The following is a 20,544-nucleotide window of genomic DNA, read 5'->3' on the forward strand; positions in this document are numbered from 1 at the left end:
TTGTTATGCTTTATATAACAAAATGCAGTAAGTAATTTGCTCAGGTGCAGTTTATTTACCTAAAAAAAAAAGGAACTTATTTTTTTGTGGTTTTCTCTCCTTATTGAAGAGGAGGGAAAACACAATTGCAACCTGCAAACATCTTGTCTTTATCCTCATTTACAGAGTTATCAGTCCTGGACACGCAGAATAAAAACTAAAATCAGTTGTTACACTCAGGTAGACCTGTTAGACCTGTTGTTAGCTTACCCGTTTACCATGGGCACATGTTGAGTCTGGTCGTGGAGTAGTCAGTAACTGCTATGACGTGTTATTTTATTTTTTATTTTTTTTGTAGCTCATGCAATAACCTTCTCAAGTTACCACTTAAATGACCGTTCAGTTACGTCCTAGGCACTGCTGTGACCGTTCAGTTGAGTCCTAGGCACTGCTGTAATTGCCTTAATCAATACTTTATGCTTCCATAATGTTCTTTTCACCTTTTTAAAAGGCATTTGCACAACCTTATTCAGTGTGGGCAGGATGTTTTTGTAAACATATCTACAAGCCTGTTTCCCCATGAAGCCTTGTGTACTTTGCCCTTACACCTCCACCACTGTTTATATGGAAACAAGAGTTCCAGTTTTCAAAAGTGCACCTTGCATTACAGTTATCATTGCTGTCTTTTTGTGTTAAACAATGCAAACTAATGTATTACTATATGGTAGATCCATCTAGAACTTATTACTGTTCCTGTTATGTATGCCTGATTTTGTATCTCAGCTGTAATATTAGTAAGTACGATGATCAACTATTGTAAAGACATTGTAGGAAAAAAAGTGTCACTGTATTATACACACCTGATTCTAGTTTTACTGAGAATTTGTATATGCTGAGAAACATAATGCTCTCTATTAAGATGTGTACAGGTGTAATAAAAGGTTAACCATTAACTTAAACATGAAGTAAAAAAAAAACATAATCACAGGCCAGTCAGTTATTAAAACATTTGGGACTAATTTAAAGTTGGCATTAGAACGAAGACTTTTATGTGTGCTAAATATAATTTTAATAAAACAACAGTGATAACTAGTTACACGTCCCATTTCACATGAACAAAACCCACAAGTCCACACTGAGTTCACATCCACCCACCATATGGGAAGGGCAATAACCTGTTCCACTGCTGAATTCGACCTCGGATGTTACCATGAGGTTAATACTCTTGTTCATAAGCCGCTCAAAAAAAATAAATAAATTAGCCGGGGAGAAAGTACACAGTGACATGGATATCAGAGCAATAATATAATATAAATAGCATAATATAAACTATTACTCCTTACCTTTGTTTTCTTTTCTTTTGTGCATGGGATCACTACATGAGAACTATTTAACCTGAAATGCTGTAGTGACTCTCAACCTTGATTTAGTATATTTAGTATAAATATACTGTATGTTTAATATAACCACACAATTGTTATATTGCTTTTATACAACAACAGTTTTTAAACAACAGCTAATATATATATTAAGTGACATTTTGGGCACAATACGGCCAAATATTTTGGTTATTTTTACTACATTAGTTAAAATATCCCAAAGCTGATTATCACATTTGAAGCACATTGGCTAACTCAATAGCTTGCTCACATTAATTTGTGCCCTCCTACTTAAGGTCATTGTGTTAAAATGTGTCCCTTCTTTTTTTTTTTACTCTTCAACTGATGAGCTTTCATTACTATTGCCCAGCCCTGATTGTCAGTAAGCGACAAGTTTCCCACATAACCAAATTTGATCACGAACTTGTGTGATCTCATGATTGTTCAAAAAGAGTCATTATAGGGAAGTTTAGCGTGGGAGAAATTCCAGCATAAAAAAAAATAAACAATCAATTAAATTAATAGTATGAAAAATAAACCTTGCTTGAATATTTTAAATGAAGAAAGGGTGACTAAAACATTGCAGCAGTTCATGAGTAATTCAACAGTGCATTGTAGTGAGTTGTAGGTGATTTATGCCTCTTCATAATGTATTTCAGAGTTCAAAACTATTCTGAATTCCTTGTTTAGTGTTGACGGGGACAGTTTTGAGTAATCACTAGCACTGATGCACTCATTGTGAAATTCTAGCCTAATAAGGATACCGCTTTTTAAAAATATTAATTCGGCTGATGACCGATGCCAATACGATGCCTCTTCCCATTATTTATTCCCATTTTGTCTTAGTCAATCTTTATTAAACAGTTGTATTTTATGAAGCCTTAAAGTCCTTTATAACATTATCTTTGACATAACACAAATTCATTTAGATTGATGAAACAACCTTTAATGTAACCTTTTTTCCACACAATAGATCCTTTTTGTTAAAACCCTTTTAAAAGCTCTTAGCCTCTTTTACTGCTATCTTCTCAATGAGGAAAAAATATTCAGCAAATCCATAGCTCAATGAAAATATATTTAATTTTTTTTTGCCTGTACTACCTGATAGGCACATGTCTTACAAACAGCATATTTATAACTGAATTAAAAAAAATAATAATAATTAAAAAAAAAAAAAAAAAATATATATATATATATATATATATATATATATATATATATATATATATAATATAAATAAATATATATATTTATATAAAATTTCTTTTGAAGCATTATGTGTGCATTTCCTCTACGCTGGGTAGTCTGCTTTTCTCCATGTCATACTGCAGTTAACCAACATCAGCCTCTGGCATCAGTGAATGTCATGTTACATTGGTGCATCACTGTCACTACTGAAAAAAACCTCTCGGATACATCTCTGTACACTATACTCGACAACATACCGTGACATGTAGCGTGGACGTGCGTGGCAGCTATCCAAAGCCTGGGTATTCAGGTCGCTGTGACCAGGTGAGAAATCATAGTGGTTCTAAACGGGTATTTAGAATTGTGAAGCAAATTAGTAGGTCCTTTGCAACAGTTGGTAGGTACGTTGTTACTGTTCTTGGACATGAGTTTGAGTCAGTATGTGGTGGATTCTTAGATGATTTGTAAGTACTTAGAACATAAATCCTGATTTCGTAGGAGATTTGAGGCATATGATGAAACAGTGTCAAGCAAAAAAGAGCAGTTAAGAATTTAAATTTGGGATAGTTTGGCATGTTCGATAGAAAAAGGTTTAGTAATGTGCAAAAGGCCCCTAACTGTTCCGTTGTGCAAAGTATTACCCCCTGCCAGTGTGTATTTAGTTAGACACATCATGCAATGACAAGTTGTGTGTGTGTTTTGCGAGGGATACGTTTGGAGCTTTATTTCTCCCAGTACAGCAATTGTTTATATGGATTTAAAAACTCTGTAAAGAGAAAATGAACATTCATGGGGAGACATATTGTTATGCAAGGGACATGTACAGCCCCTCTGCATATTATATTACTTATGTAGACATTTTTCAGTATTATAGGCTCCTTCATTTTAACAATATAGTGATCTTGTGTACGATGTGTATACCTGGTGTGTAAATAATAATAATTATTGTATCTACAGTAAATAGCAATACAGTAAATGCTCTAGACTTGGTCCTGCGCATTTAGCTAGTTGTACATTTCCCTTGCCTCTCTCTGAGTAAGTAGGAAGTGTTTCACAGTGACATGTAGGATGAATTAGCATTTGGTCCAGTCTTGTTGCTCAGATTTACCAGATGGCTGTTATGGGAGGGAGTGCATTTCTCACACTGACTTAAGAGAGGACTGCCAGCAGCGCTGTGCGGCAAGCAAGTCTCAGTTTTTCACTGAATCATGAGTGGGCTGGAAGGATGGAGTCTGAAGTGTAGTTTTACTGAGGGTTTACCCTAAAGGGTACATGCACACTGAATACATATTTGCCATTCAATATTTCTCACACGTGCATTTTAAATATTTAACACTTGTGGTGTTGCGTGTGATGAGAGCGTGATTTTAAAAAATGAGAAAAAAAAACCTCCACATACCTCTGACGTTGTGCTATATTCATGCCTACACTTAGAGCGGTATTCAAATCATTTGTTTTGGCCTTTCTTTTATGTGAGGTATTAAAGAAAGGATGAGCGATAGAGAAGCCCAGTTGAGGTTGTGATAGGTGTGTCTTTTGCATCAGTTGATGGCACTATGACTGAATCTGACAGATTTGCAGGCATACAGCTGGGGCAGGTGGACACCAGGGATGGACCACAAATAGTGTCTCTCTCCTATACTTTCTCTGTGACTATAGACAGCAAGTGAGACAAGAGTGTTTGCGGTGTTCTCTTTGCTGTCCTTAAACAATCGGGGTGCTTTACTGTCCTCAATCAGTGTAAATAGGTCATGTATACACTTTCCACAATTGAAATAAATCCTGATGGAATGCCCCAAGAAGAAATTGTTCTTTCAGAAAACCAAAAGAAGCAAAGCAAATTTAGGGCATTTGTTGTTTTGGAAACCTCTCTGGAAGAAATGTTACTGCAAGCAAATTGTGCAAGAAGATTTTGTAACTGAGCTTTGTGGCTTAATCTGATAGTTTCAAGTGGCAGGCCAATATGAGATGAGTTCAAGACTTTTGATTAAGTTGTGTCCCACTACGCCAGTGGAATCTCCATCAATACCAGCCTCCACTGGTGCAAGATTAAACCGGCAGAGCCAAGTGAGTGTGCCGCAGAATGATGACACTAGCGAGCTGCAGTCCATCAAGCCTGTGCCAACTTTAAGGAGGCCCTGCATCAATGATTAACACTGGCAGAGAACAATGCCACAGTGATTACTGCAACTAAGTTTCAGTGCCCTCGCGTCTCCAGACTCCATGTCTCCAGATTGTGGTTGCAGACCCACCTTTGAGTTCACTGATAAACTGCAACAAAGAAAAGGCAACCAATCACTCTTGTAATGAATTTAGTATTATGCTTTGTTTAAAATGATAATAATAATAAAAAACTTCTCGTACCGGAGAGCAAACTTTGAGAATTAGATGACGCGTGACTTCAGTGCTGCACAATAAATCAACTCTATAATATTATAATTGTGTTTGACAGAATGTGTTGATTTTATAAATACTAATATTTCCACTATTTCCCTCTTAAGTAAATAACGGGATGATTAGTGTGTAAAAATGAGAAAATATGTGCATGATGCCACTTAGCTCAAGGTAAACAATTATCTAGAAAATACTAAGAGGAACTAAGAGGCCCAAAACTTCTGGATTGAAAGAGCTCCAGTGGAATGGAGGGCAGGGCTCTGTGCAGGAGGCTAACTACATCAGGGATAAACTGGAGCGTTGACTGGTACACCAAGATTGCACTAATGCACTTGTGTCTGAATGGAGTTCAAATCTCTCGAATCTCCTCCCTACAGGAGTTGAGGGTATTATAAGGGTTAAAGTGGTAATGGTATAACATGTTAAAAAAAAAAGCACAGAGGAGTATGATGGTCAGTTATCCACAAACCTTTGGATATACTGTATAGTGTATCGACAAACTTCGGTCTCATTTTTAAAAAAAAAATTTTAATAAAGGGTTGGGTGCTTGGCTTTGTGGTTTTTCTGTTTTATTGAACATTTTGAACCCCACGAACAGTTTTCATAGAGGAGCACCTTTATTTAAGTACTGCTAACATGTGGTTAGACCAAATGCCAAATAACTTCCTGTTTTCTATTTACTGTTGCATCTAGGCCATAATGTAAATGTAGTGCTCACTCTTAAATGTTGTGCTCACTCTAAATGTAGTGCTCACTGTTTGAGATTATACACAAACTATAGACTGAAACTAAACATCAAAATTACGTTATGTATTTATTACAGATGTGCGTCCACTTTAAATTCCCATGCAGCTCTAGTTGACTGTGTCGTGTTCATCTGAGGAAGTAGCTAGAAGGCACTGTAAGTGCAGCAAATAATGGCAGGGGAGAAATGGCTTTTCAGGTCTATTTATTACTCCTCTCAGCAGTGTCAGAACATCATGTTTTAGGGAATGTTTTTCTTCATGCACATTCAAACATATATTAAACTCTATTAAAGTGATGGAACCTTGACTGGTGGCTTCCTATCTTTCAACATTTTCACTATTGTTCTGCCTCAATCTTCTTTGAGGTTTTTTTTCCCCGTTCCAGTATTGTTGACCAAAGCTTGAGTTCACAGTGTACTTCAAGTGTAAAACTTTTTTTTATTTAACCAAATTTGACTGACTCTGTTTCCGTTCTTGTATCTGCAGGTGCAGGGGAATCTGGAAAGAGCACCATTGTGAAGCAGATGAAGTGAGTAAAATAAAATGCTTTCATTTGCCTAGCCTTATCCTTCCTCTCTTTTAATACATATTTTTCCCCTTTAAATGTGGTGTATTATGTATAATATATATTATTCTGCATGTACTGTGTATAGGTTGGTTAGTACCTATCAAAAGTAGTCAGTCAGTCATGAGTGTCTGCATAGGGAATCAAAGGCTTAACTGTTTAGGCCAGTCCCAGAGAAGAGCTACTTTAGCACAATTTGCTGAAAAAGTTATTTCTGGCTGTGATAGGAGGGTGTCAGAACCCACAGTGGATCGCAGATTGCTGTCTATGGCGCTGCATAGCCTTTGAGTGGTCAGAGTGCCCATGCTGACCCCTGTTTCCTGCTGAAAGCTTCTGCAATTGGCATGTGAGCGTCACAACTGGAAGATGATGACCTTAAATGCTAAATGACATTTTCTTTTGCATTATGTGAGTGGCTGGGTGTGCGTGCCTCACGTACCTGGGCGATATAGATGACCTCAGGATTCAGTATAGGAAGAAGGGATGCTGGCGAAGATGTTTGTGGAACATGACGAAGAGGTCACAAAGTTGACTTAGCTTCCAGATTTCCCAGATCTCAACCTGACTGAAGATGTGAAGATGATTTGCTAGAAGACTGAAGATGATTTGCTGGACTAACACACATGGACATGAAGCATCTGCTGCTAATGTCTTTGTGCCAGATTCTTTTTGTGCAAGTTGTTTTGGCTGCACAAGAAGGACCTACACAGTATTAAGCAGAAGATTTTTAGTTATTGCTGATCAGTGTATGCTTGACCCATATTTAAGTAAAAACCTTTTACACAATTTCTTGTTCTCCCTTTGTGTTTGTACGTCATCGGTGTTTGTGATGACATTGTTGGCACCTTATTGTTTATCTCGGACCAGCGTTTCATTTCCTTTGCAGCACAGTTTTCCAGTTGCTTCTCTAGTACCTTTGATTCTGTGCTTTTAGCTAAATGCTCTGCTCATGATTAGTGAACACTGTGTTGTTATGACGCTGAAAAGCTGCCCTAGTTTTGATGCTTAACTAGGCTTAGTTGTTATGGAAGCATTCTTATTATAATATCTGTGTAGCAGTCTGCAAAACCTCGTCAGATGTGGATTAATCATGGCAAACAGCCAAAAGTGAGCATAAAAGTAGGCAAAAATAGTGTTTGCTCCCTCTAACATTTTCTTTACTTTAGGAAATTAACATATGATTCAAATATTTCACCAAAACTATTTAGTGACAATGTGTTTGTCTCAAATGGCATGTTGCGTAAAAAAAAAGACTAAAATTGATCGGTCTGTCTTACGCTTTCATTGCTGTAAAGCTGCTTTGCGACAATGAACATTTGTTAAAAGTGCTGTATAGATGGAATGTAATTGAATTAAATAGAATTGAATTGTTAGCCTGTTAGCTAGAAGAGGTACAACAAATAGTTGACGTAGGTAACTAAAAGACCAAATTAGTAGCCAATGAATTTCATTGTTAATTAGTTGCTGACATCACACGTGTTTTACTGCAGCATCTCTGACAAATAGGCATTACTGCTTATTGGAGTAAAGTGAACAATAGTTTTAGTGACAAAAAACTCCTAAGGTTAGAAGCATTTCACTCTCAACTCATGAAATGAGCTGCAGCCTTTAATGCCTGAAGCAAGTAAACTCTTTGCCTAGAATACCTAATGCAGTTGTCTGATTGAGCGAGCAAAAACTTGCTGTTTCAATCAGCTATGGTCCTGACTTTTTGGCCAGTCGCAGGCTGTGTTCCTGACTGTGTCGCAGTGCTGATCACAAAAGTCTAAACTATTGGAGACCCCTTGTCCTGCACATTTCAGTGTTTTTCCTACTCTTACACACTCGCTTCAACTTAGCTGATTGGTTAAATTGGGCGTCCTCCTGGAGCAACAGGAAAATATTTAATCTTTGTTTTCTTAATATATTAAAATCACATTACCATGATTTTGACATGTACTGCAATATCTAATTATTAAATTGACTTTTATATTTAATCATATTTATATATATATATATATATATATATATAACAGCAAACAATGGCACAAAATATCTCATTAAGAGAATGTTTGCCAATATTTTGATCTCAAAAATATTTTTTTAAATTACCAAATACTACAATTGATGCATTCTACATAAATTCCTGGCTTTGTATATTACCTGTAAGAAATTGGAGACTTTTGTCCCTGAATAATTGCACTGGGTCATATTGCGATTTAATTTTTATTTATTTATTTATTTTTTATTTATGCATTACTAGTAAGCAATAATGTTTGTTCCCTAATTTGCAGCTGCATTTCATACAGATTCTGAGGTATTTAAGTAATAAATATAAGTATCCAATAAATACTGAAATGCTATGTAAATTATGGTGGTGTTTAAATGTCATGTCTAGGACAAAGCAATTTTTTTTCTTTTGTTCTCTCTTCTGCTTCCTATTCAAGTTGATGATAGTACTGCCCCAAACACACACAAGCTCAAAGGTAGAAGAAGCAGCTACTGTATATTCTTGCAAAACACAGAAGATCTTTGCGGTTTTATTTTCTACAGAAATTGGAGTGTGTATTAAGGAATTTTAAAGGATTTAATGTTTGAAAGTTTAACTAAATAGTACAAAAAGTGTGAATCTATTCTGAAGTAAAAACTGGTTGAAGGATTAAAAAAAATAGCATAGCTCTAAATACGGTACAGTGTAATACAATACATTAGTATAATCCATGGGAAGGTGCTCCAGGGACCTTGATCCTGAGCTTAAATTCCAGGTTCTCTTGTTTCCTTCAAAAATAACATGCCAGTCGGTGGATTGGCTACTCTGCATTACTCATAAACGTAATGGAATAATTTTAATAAGATTCATTTATACCTTCAGCAGGCGTGGGTTACCGTGACTCTGACCAGGACAAGGCAGTTTCTGCTAAAGAAGGAAATACAAAATAAACAAAATATATGAAATAAAAATATTTATATCAGCAAAATACAACAATGTAAACATGATTTTTCTTCTTTTGTCTGTGAAATGGTTAAGATTTGCCCCCAGATTGTCCCATTTAGCCTGTATTATCAAATATTAATGGATGCATATGCTTTATTCTTAATCAAAGGTAGGATTGCAGGTAAACTTGTGTGCTGTGCTTTGAAAAGAGACTGCATTTAATCAGCATGAAGTCTAATTCAGAAACCATATGAATCTGCCAGGTTCAGTAAAATGCAGCAGTGTGATAAATGGGCAGCTCAATCCCCCCCCCTTTTTTTTTAATCCTTCTAGATTCATATAATTTTGCTAAATAAAGCAAATGCACTCTGAGTGACTTTTGCTTCAGCTTTAATTTACCTCGAGATTTAACTGACTGTACAGAATGATCTTTTCTGTTACCACACCATGGAAGTCTTGGGTCATGATCATCAACAGCAGTTCTCAGATATTTTCTGTCATTCCCCACTTAAGAGGGTGGGCGAATTTTCAAGCCCCACTTGTCAACAAAATGATAAGGAAATCGGCCAAGTTTACTATTTATTGAAATATAAATTTCTAAACCAATAAGATCAAATAACACCAAGTTCAAAACAGATAAAATACACGTGCTGCCAGCGGTTTAAGACACAAAACACACATGGGTCTCCACCATCCCCACCATGAATCCAAGCGCAACACAGGCTTCATCATGTTTTCCTTTTGGCTGGCTTTTTGGTTGATTAGGCTGATCGTGCTGAATCACCTGCTTTTTTGTGGTCCATGTAACAAATGTATCCATTGATGTTATTATGCTCACTACATACAGTACGCTACTGACCTGGTTTGTGACGGTGGTAAAGTTAGTTTTATATTCGCATCTCCAAATTCAATAGGTGCGTAAATAAATTACATGTTAATTTATACATGTTTAAAAGCATAAACATCATTATTCTCTACGGCGCAACGAATGATTTAGGGATCATCGCAAAATGCTGCACACCAACAAAAAGCGTAGAACAATATTGATCTTCCCTTCTGTTAAGCGCCTAAAGGATCAAAAAGTAAGTTTGTTGCCAAACTGGAAAATAGAAATGCCAGACTAGCACTGCCTGATAAAATAGTAATTTTTAACAAAAATACAGAAACATCAGCATACACATTGGAATAAATGAAATTACATATGTAATACCGAATGTTTTCTTATATATTGTTCCTCTGCAATTAACATGCCGACATTAAACCGTTATTGTTGCTCTATGGTTCCACTTTTTCTCTGATGTTATTTCATTTACTTGTATTAATGATCCATTTCTTTGCGTGTGATTGTTTAGTTTCGAGCGTCCGATCTTTATTGTCCTTAAAGAAAAGCATGATTAGTATAGGTACTTTCCTATTATTCCTTTTCCATTAATTCCCTCCCGTTCATTGCGCCTCACCTTTCATGTCTGTATTCCCCACTAGTGGGGTGTGCCCCACACTTTTAGAACCACTGATCTACAGGAAAATGTACCACCTTTTAGTTTAGTTTATTTTCTGGAGTGAAACAATAACCCTCGTATTATGCGGGTGGGGACTCCACTAAACCCTGAATCATCATAAAAGGATGTGCCTTTCCACAGGATATTAAAGCTTGGCAGTCTAGATAAGTTCCATCTGATGAGTGCTAATGTTTAATCGTGATTTTTTTTTTTTTTTGCTTTGCTGTGATTGCTATCGTCAGAAATCCTTCTGTCCCAGAAAATACCCGGATATTAAGATTTAGCTGTTTTATAAATAAAGAGTTGATGCGCAGGGATGAAATTGATCCTCTAAAATCCTGGAATCCATTGTTAAATAAACATAAATAAATGACTACAGTTTAATAATTGGATAATTTGGAAAGTCTTTGGTAGTCAGCATAAATAATGTATGTTTTGTTCTGTGTATTATTCAGAACATGTACCTTACTCTCTGCTTGATTTGCTTTGGGTAATACTTTCAATGCAATTAAAATGCTGTGATTACTTACAAGTCAGAAGCTCACTCTCTCTCTCACACACACACACGCACATGTACATGCACCCAAGCACTCACACATGGCCTTGAATGGTTTAATAATTCACATTACTCTGGGGCAGTTAGACTCCAGATCCATTTTTTATGAGAGGGGAACGTAAAAAGCTCAAAACCCAGATTATTACACTTCAGAAAGATAAAAATGGCCACAGAGCAGCTTGCACAGACATTACCTCCCTCCTGTCTTTGCTGCAAGCCACATAATGTTACAGAGGCAAAATAATAGCCCAGTGCTGGTTCATATTTCTGCCAGTGCTGAAGTTATATGGTGGACATATGTGGACTAGTAAGCCAAGTCTCTGTTACCCTGAGCTATCCTTTGGCGTGTGTGTTTTTTTCTTTTGACACTGAGCTATCCTTCTGTTTTGTTTTTTTTAAACCTTGTATCTGGCTTTTAATTTTGTATGAAGCTAATACTTATATACATTCCTGTTAAAATCTACAGTGGCTTCACTGTAATCTAAACACACCTGCCTTAAAGGAAACATTCACCCTTGAATGACTTGTATCTTAATGTTTATAAATAAACATTGCCTGCCAAGAGTTATTTAGTAATGGATTTAGGACTTTCAGCTATACCCAGTTCTGTTTTTCACTTCGGGTTAATGGCTCCTACATCACCTAAAATACCAATTAACTAACTGCTGATAGAAGGACAAGTACTTAATAAGACTTGATGAGCAGTGCTCAGTGCTTTAGTCTGTCCAGCTGTCCTCCCTCTTACATATGGTATGCTTAACACACAAATAGTGCCAATGCTTCAGTGTTTTATGCTAATACTGTCATCATTAATTAGCACTACTGTGCTCATCATTGCAAGCTAAGTTAAGTTTCTGCCTCAACTCATGCGGCTTGTGTAGGTGCATTGCATTCTGTACCTCGGAGTCTGTTTGATTATTTAGCCACTTTGTTCGTAGATTTTACAGAATTCATAATGTACATTGATTTAAAAAAAAATTGGGAAATGTGAAAGAAGCTTTTATTCCTTTTTTTAGGGGTCACCGGTAGAGCTGTAGATCATCAGTAGACTGTTGATTAGTTTCGAATCACTGATTAGAATCAGTAGGCACTAAAGTTTGTCAGATTTGACCGCAGCAGCTATATTTTATATGACCTTTGAAATATTAAAAAGTGGTGGGGGAGTTTATTTAATAAACCTTGAAAGGTTTATTTATATATTTATTTTTTTATATATACACGTCCCTGGAAAAGTGATTATCATTGTTCTAATTCATACTCCAGCCCAGTAGGTGGCGCATAAATTAAAAATGCGAGTATTTGTCGAACACACAAGCATTTTCAATTTTTTGCTAATTCTACTGTATGTTAAATTTTTAAGAAAGTCATCAGTTTTAGACCATGATTTTGTCTAAATAATATTAAAAGTGTGAATCGATTCTAAATCAAAAACCCTACGATTCTGTTACTTTAATGGGCCAGAAGCATCTTTCTAGTTAATAGTGAACCTCACTGTTATCACATACAATATATAGCCTAAGGTTTTAAAGTAAAAAATCTGGCTTGTTTTTATTCTTTAACTGGACAATATTAGTCCTGACCTGAGTGTGCAGACAACTGCTAACAGAAGTTGACATCACCACCCAACTCTTTAACCAGCACATTACATTAATATGCAATTCTTTGATATAAATCTATTTAACATATTTCATAGTGTGTGGTTTTTATTTATTTATTTATTTATTTTTTATTAAAGTGATATTGTATTGTAACAAAACACTCAGGCAGTCTTTCTACATATCATCTGTATTGTCTCAATAAAGACATCTCACGGATTCTTTTTTTTTTTTACACATCGTCCATGATTGGAGGCTGTGTCGACTGATCAAAGCAAACCTTGAGATTCTGTCTTATACCTGTTATTTTCACCTTCCAGAATCATTCATGAAGACGGCTACTCGGAAGACGAATGTAAGCAGTACAGAGCTGTTGTGTACAGCAACACCATCCAGTCTATAATGGCCATCATCAAAGCCATGAGCAACCTCAAGATTGATTATGGAGATTCAGCGAGATCGGTAGGAAACCTGGATACTGGATTCTTTTTGAGATTGCATACTGTCTATAATAAAATCTCCATATTTATTGTGTAATGAAATGAAAAAAGGATCAAACTTGCTTCTTGATCGTAAGACACATTAAAAGTGTCTCACCCACAGAATGATGTTATTTGTAGCTTTGAGAGATTCATTTTTTCTGTGACATTTGACAAGTTGTACTGAACAGTGAATCACAACCTAATCTCACGGCCGAGTAATTCAAGATAAGGTTTATTATAATTCCATCCCTTGATTTTCGTTTCAAGTTTATTTACCAATGCTATTAGTCTTCCAGTAAACCGATGATTTGCTGTGTGTCCATGTGTGTGTAGGATGATGCAAAGCAGCTCTTTGCACTCTCTGCCGCAGCAGAAGAGCAGGGAATCCTCCCAGACGATTTGGCCAACGTGATCCGCAGACTGTGGGCTGACAGCGGGGTGCAGGGCTGCTTCAGTCGCTCCAGAGAGTACCAGCTTAATGACTCGGCTGCCTAGTGAGTATACTTAGATACTTACACTCAAGAATCTTATGCTTCTTACAAAAGTATTTAACTGTGACAAATTACTTAATTCCCTTTTAGTTAGATTACATCAGTACACATATACAAGCATATTTATACACTATGTTCCTGTTTCACACAGGAAGCTCTCTAGGTTGTTAACCTTGCACCTGTCACTTTTAGGAAGGTTCACCAAAGCGAGCTGCATAATGCAGACACGATATGTGCACACACCTAATATTTCTGCCACAATAAACGTTGATATGTGATGGAAATTTTTTCTCTGCCACCATCTTGCTCTACTGAAATCTATTTAAAAAAAATTCTTCCTTCCTGTGCATATATTTTTCATTTTGAACACCAAAGTACCAATCTATTCCTCACAGCTTAAGTCGATCCTTTATTCCTTATTTGCTTAAATAGCTAATGGGAAATAAAAGTGAATGCAAAGGCAGAAGGAAGGTAAACAGATCAAAATTGTTTTTGTTGAACAGAACGCAATGGTTGCAGTGGCACGGGCATGTAGGTACTGAATAGCAGTGTTTCATTTTTAAACCTTATTTGTTGAGAAATGTTATGACATTTGGTGCTATCGCACTCCCGTCTCTCTTATTTGCTAATATTTAATCTGCTTTAAAGGCATGTGGATAACATTTAGCATGCTGTTCAGCAAAATCCCTTAAAATTGACATTATCTCTTAATATATATTTTTAATCGTGCTGGGTGTCACATTAATTGCAGCGTGCAGATGGAGGCTGTTGTGGAGCATGCTAAGACTTCTCAGCATTCATCTCCTTGCAATGTCACTTGTCCTGTCAGCTGACGTCCACTGCAGAACAGTACTTTCTGAAATCTTTCTAAGAAATCTAGCCTCACTGGGAATTTGGTAATAAGAATTTATGTCACCCGGGGTCCTCTTAGTTGAAAAGAAATATGAAATGCCTTGATAAAGAAGACGGTGTGAAATTAGATAATGAGATTCATCCTGTGATCAGAGAAGTGCTTCATTTTCAACTAATTTATAATGACAATGGGATGTATTTATGGGATAGTGGATTTGCGGTTGCTGTGCGTTGTCATGGAAATAGAACTTGCAATCTGTTCTCTCCAACTAAGGTTAATAAGCATTTGTATGTTTAGAGGATATATGATTTAATATTCATATTTAAGCAGAAAGAATATTAATTATCTATTGCTATCAATGATCATGATGTGTACTAGGTGATGTTAGTTTGTGCCAACTTGTGTCTGTTGGCTTTTGTTCCTTATTAATTACATTAGCATTTTCAGGTGAAGCATGTCTCTTTAGCGACTCCCGAGCTGCAATGCACCCGTGTATTTTAACTTCTAACATCAGTTAGTATATGTATAAACCTAGACATCAGCTGTCGCTCTTAGATTACTTGTTGAACAGCAGCTCTAACCAAGTTCCAGCAGATGGCTTTACTGTGGAACAGAGAGCACGAAGGGCTGTTTTGCATCTTACAGGTTCGTGTTGACTGCCACAGGGGACACAGTGAGAATGTGTAATGTCCACTGTGCACAGACAAGTTCTCTTTACCGAAGATCTGCAGCTAGCACGGCGGGGTATGAGGGCACAATGCATCATGCATCGTTGAATTGTACCATAATCAGTGTTTCACAGCACAGATTTTTGTGCACTCTTTGTCCATGCCGTTGGGCTTTATCAAAGTGTAGTGTTATGAATAATTTTGACCCAAGATGCCCCAGATTTCCGCAGATTAACAACTCTTTTCCCAAACCGCAGCCTCACCTTTTGCAGTGCTCATCTTTCAGGCAGGAGTAACGCGTATAAACAGTCAGTGTGATAAATGAGAGAGGGAACAAAGGAGGGAGAGAGCAAGCCAACGTTGCCATAGAAATGGTCTCACTTAGCAAAGTGTGCAGGACTATAGCGTGTCCGTTAGAGATGGCTCAATGAGCTAACAGGGTTATTTCTGGCCCATGAGAGAGAACCTGTTCCTGCCATGCTGCCAGCTACAGTAGCCTTGAAAGATGTTTGTGCTGTTTGAATTTTATAGAATTATATTTGGATGTGCTTCTTTGTCTCTCTAAAAAAATTAAAAGGTTATGGGTTCTTATGTGTAAATAGAGATGATCAGTCAAACCTTTCTTTAGTGGTTGTGGCATGTGTTAATGATTTATTTATCTCATATCTGAGCTCACTTATCATCATACTTATAAGGCTAATGATGTGTTTGTGTGTGTTTTAGTTATCTGAATGATCTTGAGAGGATAGCACGAGCAGACTACATTCCCACCCAACAGGACGTGTTGAGGACCAGAGTGAAAACTACCGGCATCGTCGAGACACACTTCACTTTCAAGGACCTGCACTTCAAGTAAGAGACCGCACTGACACTTGTCTGCTCTTTCTCTCGTGTCCACGTGTATGCTAGTCTTTCTCTCCATGTGCTTCTGCAGAGGTGCCAACAGCATTGATTTAACTCAAGCGTTTATCATTTTTTACATGCACAAGCCACCTGATGAAAACTGCGTGTTGCTGCTTTTTTGGTCAGAACAAATATAAATAAAATGACACTTGCCAAGAAGCAACATACTGTTGATGGTACATACTGGATACCATCTCACTGGTATCACATGATCAGTTACACTACCTGTTAGTAGAAAACATGACTAGATGTTAGCAAGGAAATTTGAAAATAAGTAATCTATGGAAGAAAACTATAAGAAATAAACAAGTTTTGGCATTTATGTAAGTGTGTTTAGTAAACAGGAGTGCACGATGTTCATTATGTATTAAGTTAGTAGATCTGACATGGAATCCATTGGAAGACTGGACATGTGCTTCTGTTCATTTTAAAGCAGTTGTATAAAGAAGGCTTATCAGAAGTGTTTATAATCCAAACATGGCAGTTGATCGTCCTGTCCATTGCATGAAAAATTCTGTTGCTTTTTTTCCCCCTTTCTGTCTCCGTCAGCTTGGTACAACCGAACTTGTTAGCAATGTCGGCACTTTTTATGTATCTGTCAGTTTGCCTATAGTTGTAAAAGTGCTATTTTGTTATTAAGAAAAGATATTAAGACATTGAGTGTGATTTAGGGGAAATAAAGTAAGCTCTAATAGCCGAGTGCTGTGCCACCCTCATTCCATCACCTCTTCTGTTTTATATAATGAATAATACATCATGATCAATAGAGCAAGTCAGGAATGTTGCTTCTTTATTTGTTCCACTCATGTAACCCTAGAAAGTTGTCTCCTGGTGGCAGTAATAAAACCTCAGTTATTGTCTGGACAGATGGACTGAAGATATCAAATCAGTACAAGTGTGTATTATACACTCTGTGCTTTAAAACACGCAGAATGAAAGATGGCCATAATTGAGTTGTAAAATGTCTCCATTGTATTGGATGACATCATTACCTGGATGCTGAGGCTGTAGGAGCTTGCTGTTAATGTAGCTTAATGCTTTTTTTCTCCCCCATGTGCTTAATGAAATCTTAATGTTAAAGAGCAAGGACAATGAACCTCTCTCTGTGTCTGTCTCTGTCTCAAGGATGTTTGATGTTGGAGGGCAGAGGTCTGAGAGGAAGAAATGGATCCACTGCTTTGAAGGAGTGACTGCCATCATCTTCTGTGTGGCTCTAAGTGCCTACGACCTGATGCTGGCTGAGGATGAAGAGATGGTGAGGACAATAGCACTTTGACTTTAGGTCTATGGCTTGGTCCTTGTTCATGGCAAACAGTGAGATACGTTTGTCTTGTATGTTACAATTATGAACTTGCGTGATGAGGAGAGTATGCGCCATAGCTATGCTTACTTTCCACCTTGTTTAATACACCAGCATTCACCAGTTATCTAATCAGCTGTTTACATGTATGGGTAAAAATGCAGATGTATGTCAAGAGCTCTGATCAGAATGAAGAAAAAGTGTGATCATTGTGTATTTGATAATGGCATGGATATTGTGCCAGATGGCCTGTTTTGTGTATTTCAGAAACTGCTGATCTTCTAGGATTAATTTAAGCTTTGAGTAAAAATGATGACTAAAATAACTTAAACTCACTCTTTACAACTGGTATAACAGAAAAATATATCAGCATGCACAAAACATTGAAATTTACATTTGATGGATTACAACAATTAAAGACATCAGTTTCTGCTTGAGACAGCCAATAGGAATCTGAGGCTACCATGACAAAACCCTAATAAAAATTGGAGAATTAAAGATAGGCGATGAATAATTAACTTTCTTTTTCCTGCGAAATCTGTCTGCGAAATACTCGAACTAAACAGTACATCTCAAATAAAATCACAGAGATCAGACTTTATCCTAATTAAGTTTGATGTTAACATTAACTCATGCTCTTGACCTGTATCCGCTTTATGCATTGTGCTGCTGCTAGTTATAGATAACTGAATGAAATGGTCCGTTGTACAAGTGATCACTTTAATATAATCACCAAGTGTTTGTAGTTCAATCATAAGAAGCATGAAGTTGTGGCTCCCCCTTGTGGCAACTTCACTGTGCCAGATCTCAGTTTTTTTTTTAACATTCCCTTATCACCTTTTGTTTCTTTTTTTTATATATAGAATCGTATGCATGAGAGCATGAAGCTCTTTGACTCCATCTGCAACAATAAATGGTTCACAGAGACCTCTATCATCCTCTTTCTCAATAAGAAGGATCTGTTTGAGGAGAAGATCACACGCAGCCCTCTGACCATCTGCTTTCCTGAGTATACAGGTCTGTAAGACTAGTGCCGACTGTTCTTGTTAGCAATGTTGAGGAGCAGCTGTGTGCCATCTGATCATCATCTTTGTGATGTTATCTAATATTGCAAATAATGGTGGTGTTTATTATTATTTATTATGGTATTACTTAGCTACAGTACATGCAGTATGGGTGTGTCATTAACTAATCTTTAAATGAAAGCTAAGATAGCAATCATTTTTATCAAGTTATCCCACTTATAAAAGTTACATTTACATTTCTGCCTTTTGGCAGACATTTGTCTCATTTTGCATCTGAATATGCTTTTTGTTTACAAATAACTTTAGAAAGAAAATATTTAGGATTTTTATGTGTGTTGGTTAAACCTGGTCAACATTAGTTCGTTTTACTTTGTTTAAATTTGTTTATCTATCTGTATTTTTTTTTTTTTTGAAGCAGCTTTTGATCCTGGTAAAATTGTATTATACTGAGGTCTACTTTTTTCAGTTGTACCCTATAGTTGTGACCTAATGTATATGGTTGATTTTTAGTCTAAGATTTACATACTTCCTAAATGTAATAGTTATTAGTGACAAACTGGAACTTGTTGACTGGTGCGCACTAATTTTAGAGTTTATTTTTCCTTCCCTAGCGCCTGGCTTGCTTGAGCATTACACTTATGCTGATGTTTTCCCTCATCCCCCTGTTCCCGTTGTTTAGGAGCCAACAAATATGACGAAGCAGCAAGCTACATCCAGACCAAGTTTGAGGATCTGAACAAGAAAAAGGATACAAAAGAGATCTACACCCACTTTACCTGCGCCACCGACACCAAGAACGTGCAGTTTGTGTTTGATGCCGTCACCGATGTCATCATCAAAAACAACCTGAAGGACTGTGGGCTTTTCTAATGACAGTCAGGGAATATGCCAAGGTACACACACATACAGAGTTCTACAGAAATGATAGTCAATCAACTTGACATTCTCACACAAAAAAAGTTTAAATATGTATTTATATATTGAAATGTTTTTTCTTCCTCTCTTATGATTCTTCAGGAAGAGCTCAGCTGTGTGTTGCACCTGCATTAGCACTGGGCATCACAATGCCAGACTGCCTACAGCCATCCAGACAAAAGCTGAATTTTCATCTAATACCTTTTGGGGAGAGGGAGGGGGGCAAGAGCCACAGCAAAGAGAATATATAGGTTGCATAATCCCACAAGTCACCTAATTTTTTTTTTTTTTTTTTTTTGTAAATATTATGAGGTTATTTTCTTTAGATTTAAAAAGGCAACAAATCGTTTCTGATGTTTGTCTTTCCTCCTTGACTTTTGTTTTTGAGTACGACAGCGCAAAAGAAGAGAATGGGGGGAGAAATATTTGATAAATAAAATTTCTTTTTCTTTAACAAATGTGTGAATCTTAATAAACGTTCCTGTGTAATGTCTTTTGTAAAAGCTATGTAAGCACAGATCGGGATCAGTTCAACTTTTGCTTTGGTCTTATTTTCCCCCCCTACTAGTTACACATGGATTCCACATTCCTGGCTAAGCTGTATGATGTGCTGTGTGATGGACCACATTTAAAATGAATGATGATAATGAAATAAAAAGAACCAATAGCTTGCTCTGGTTCAGCCACAGCGCGACACGCTCTCAGTAATTTGTCTTAACACGTTTAACATTCTCAAATCCTAGCTTCACTTTGCTCAGCACTGTACAACTGTGACTAATATGTAAGATGCATAACTATGTCTTCGCTCGTCCCTTTGTGTTCCTGCCCCAACTCTTTTATTCTGTTTTGTGCCTTGACTTCTGTTGTTTCCCCACATTGTCTGTAGAGTTTAGAGCAATTTCAGTTTGCGGTATCTAATGAAGATTTTAAACATGAGGTTTGTGCTTTTAGCAGACAATAAAAAAACGTGACCGCCATCTGATTAATATAAAAATGCCATGAAATGTTTTATTGAAAATAAAACTTGATTTCACAACTGTGAACTGTTTTTGCTTCTATTTTGTCTGAATGTTTTCTGAAGACACTATTTTG

At 36.7% G+C, this 20,544-nt stretch overlaps 1 protein-coding gene across 1 annotated transcript in view; it reads left to right on the forward strand.

Annotated features, from left to right (window-relative positions):
- gnai2b (guanine nucleotide binding protein (G protein), alpha inhibiting activity polypeptide 2b) overlaps positions 1–20,495 on the forward strand; it is a 54,749-nt gene extending 34,254 nt beyond the window's left edge. Inside the window, exons 2-9 of the mRNA XM_053497854.1 lie at positions 6,173–6,215; positions 13,136–13,277; positions 13,631–13,791; positions 16,033–16,161; positions 17,338–17,467; positions 18,376–18,529; positions 19,217–19,430; positions 19,555–20,495. Of these exons, the coding sequence (XP_053353829.1) occupies positions 6,173–6,215; positions 13,136–13,277; positions 13,631–13,791; positions 16,033–16,161; positions 17,338–17,467; positions 18,376–18,529; positions 19,217–19,407 (950 nt within the window). The 3' untranslated portion in view covers positions 19,408–19,430; positions 19,555–20,495. The remainder of the gene's footprint in view (positions 1–6,172; positions 6,216–13,135; positions 13,278–13,630; positions 13,792–16,032; positions 16,162–17,337; positions 17,468–18,375; positions 18,530–19,216; positions 19,431–19,554) is intronic.
- Positions 20,496–20,544: the final 49 nt, after the last annotated feature.

Source organism: Clarias gariepinus, chromosome 6 (assembly GCF_024256425.1).
Source record: "Clarias gariepinus isolate MV-2021 ecotype Netherlands chromosome 6, CGAR_prim_01v2, whole genome shotgun sequence".
Classification (NCBI taxonomy): domain Eukaryota; kingdom Metazoa; phylum Chordata; class Actinopteri; order Siluriformes; family Clariidae; genus Clarias; species Clarias gariepinus.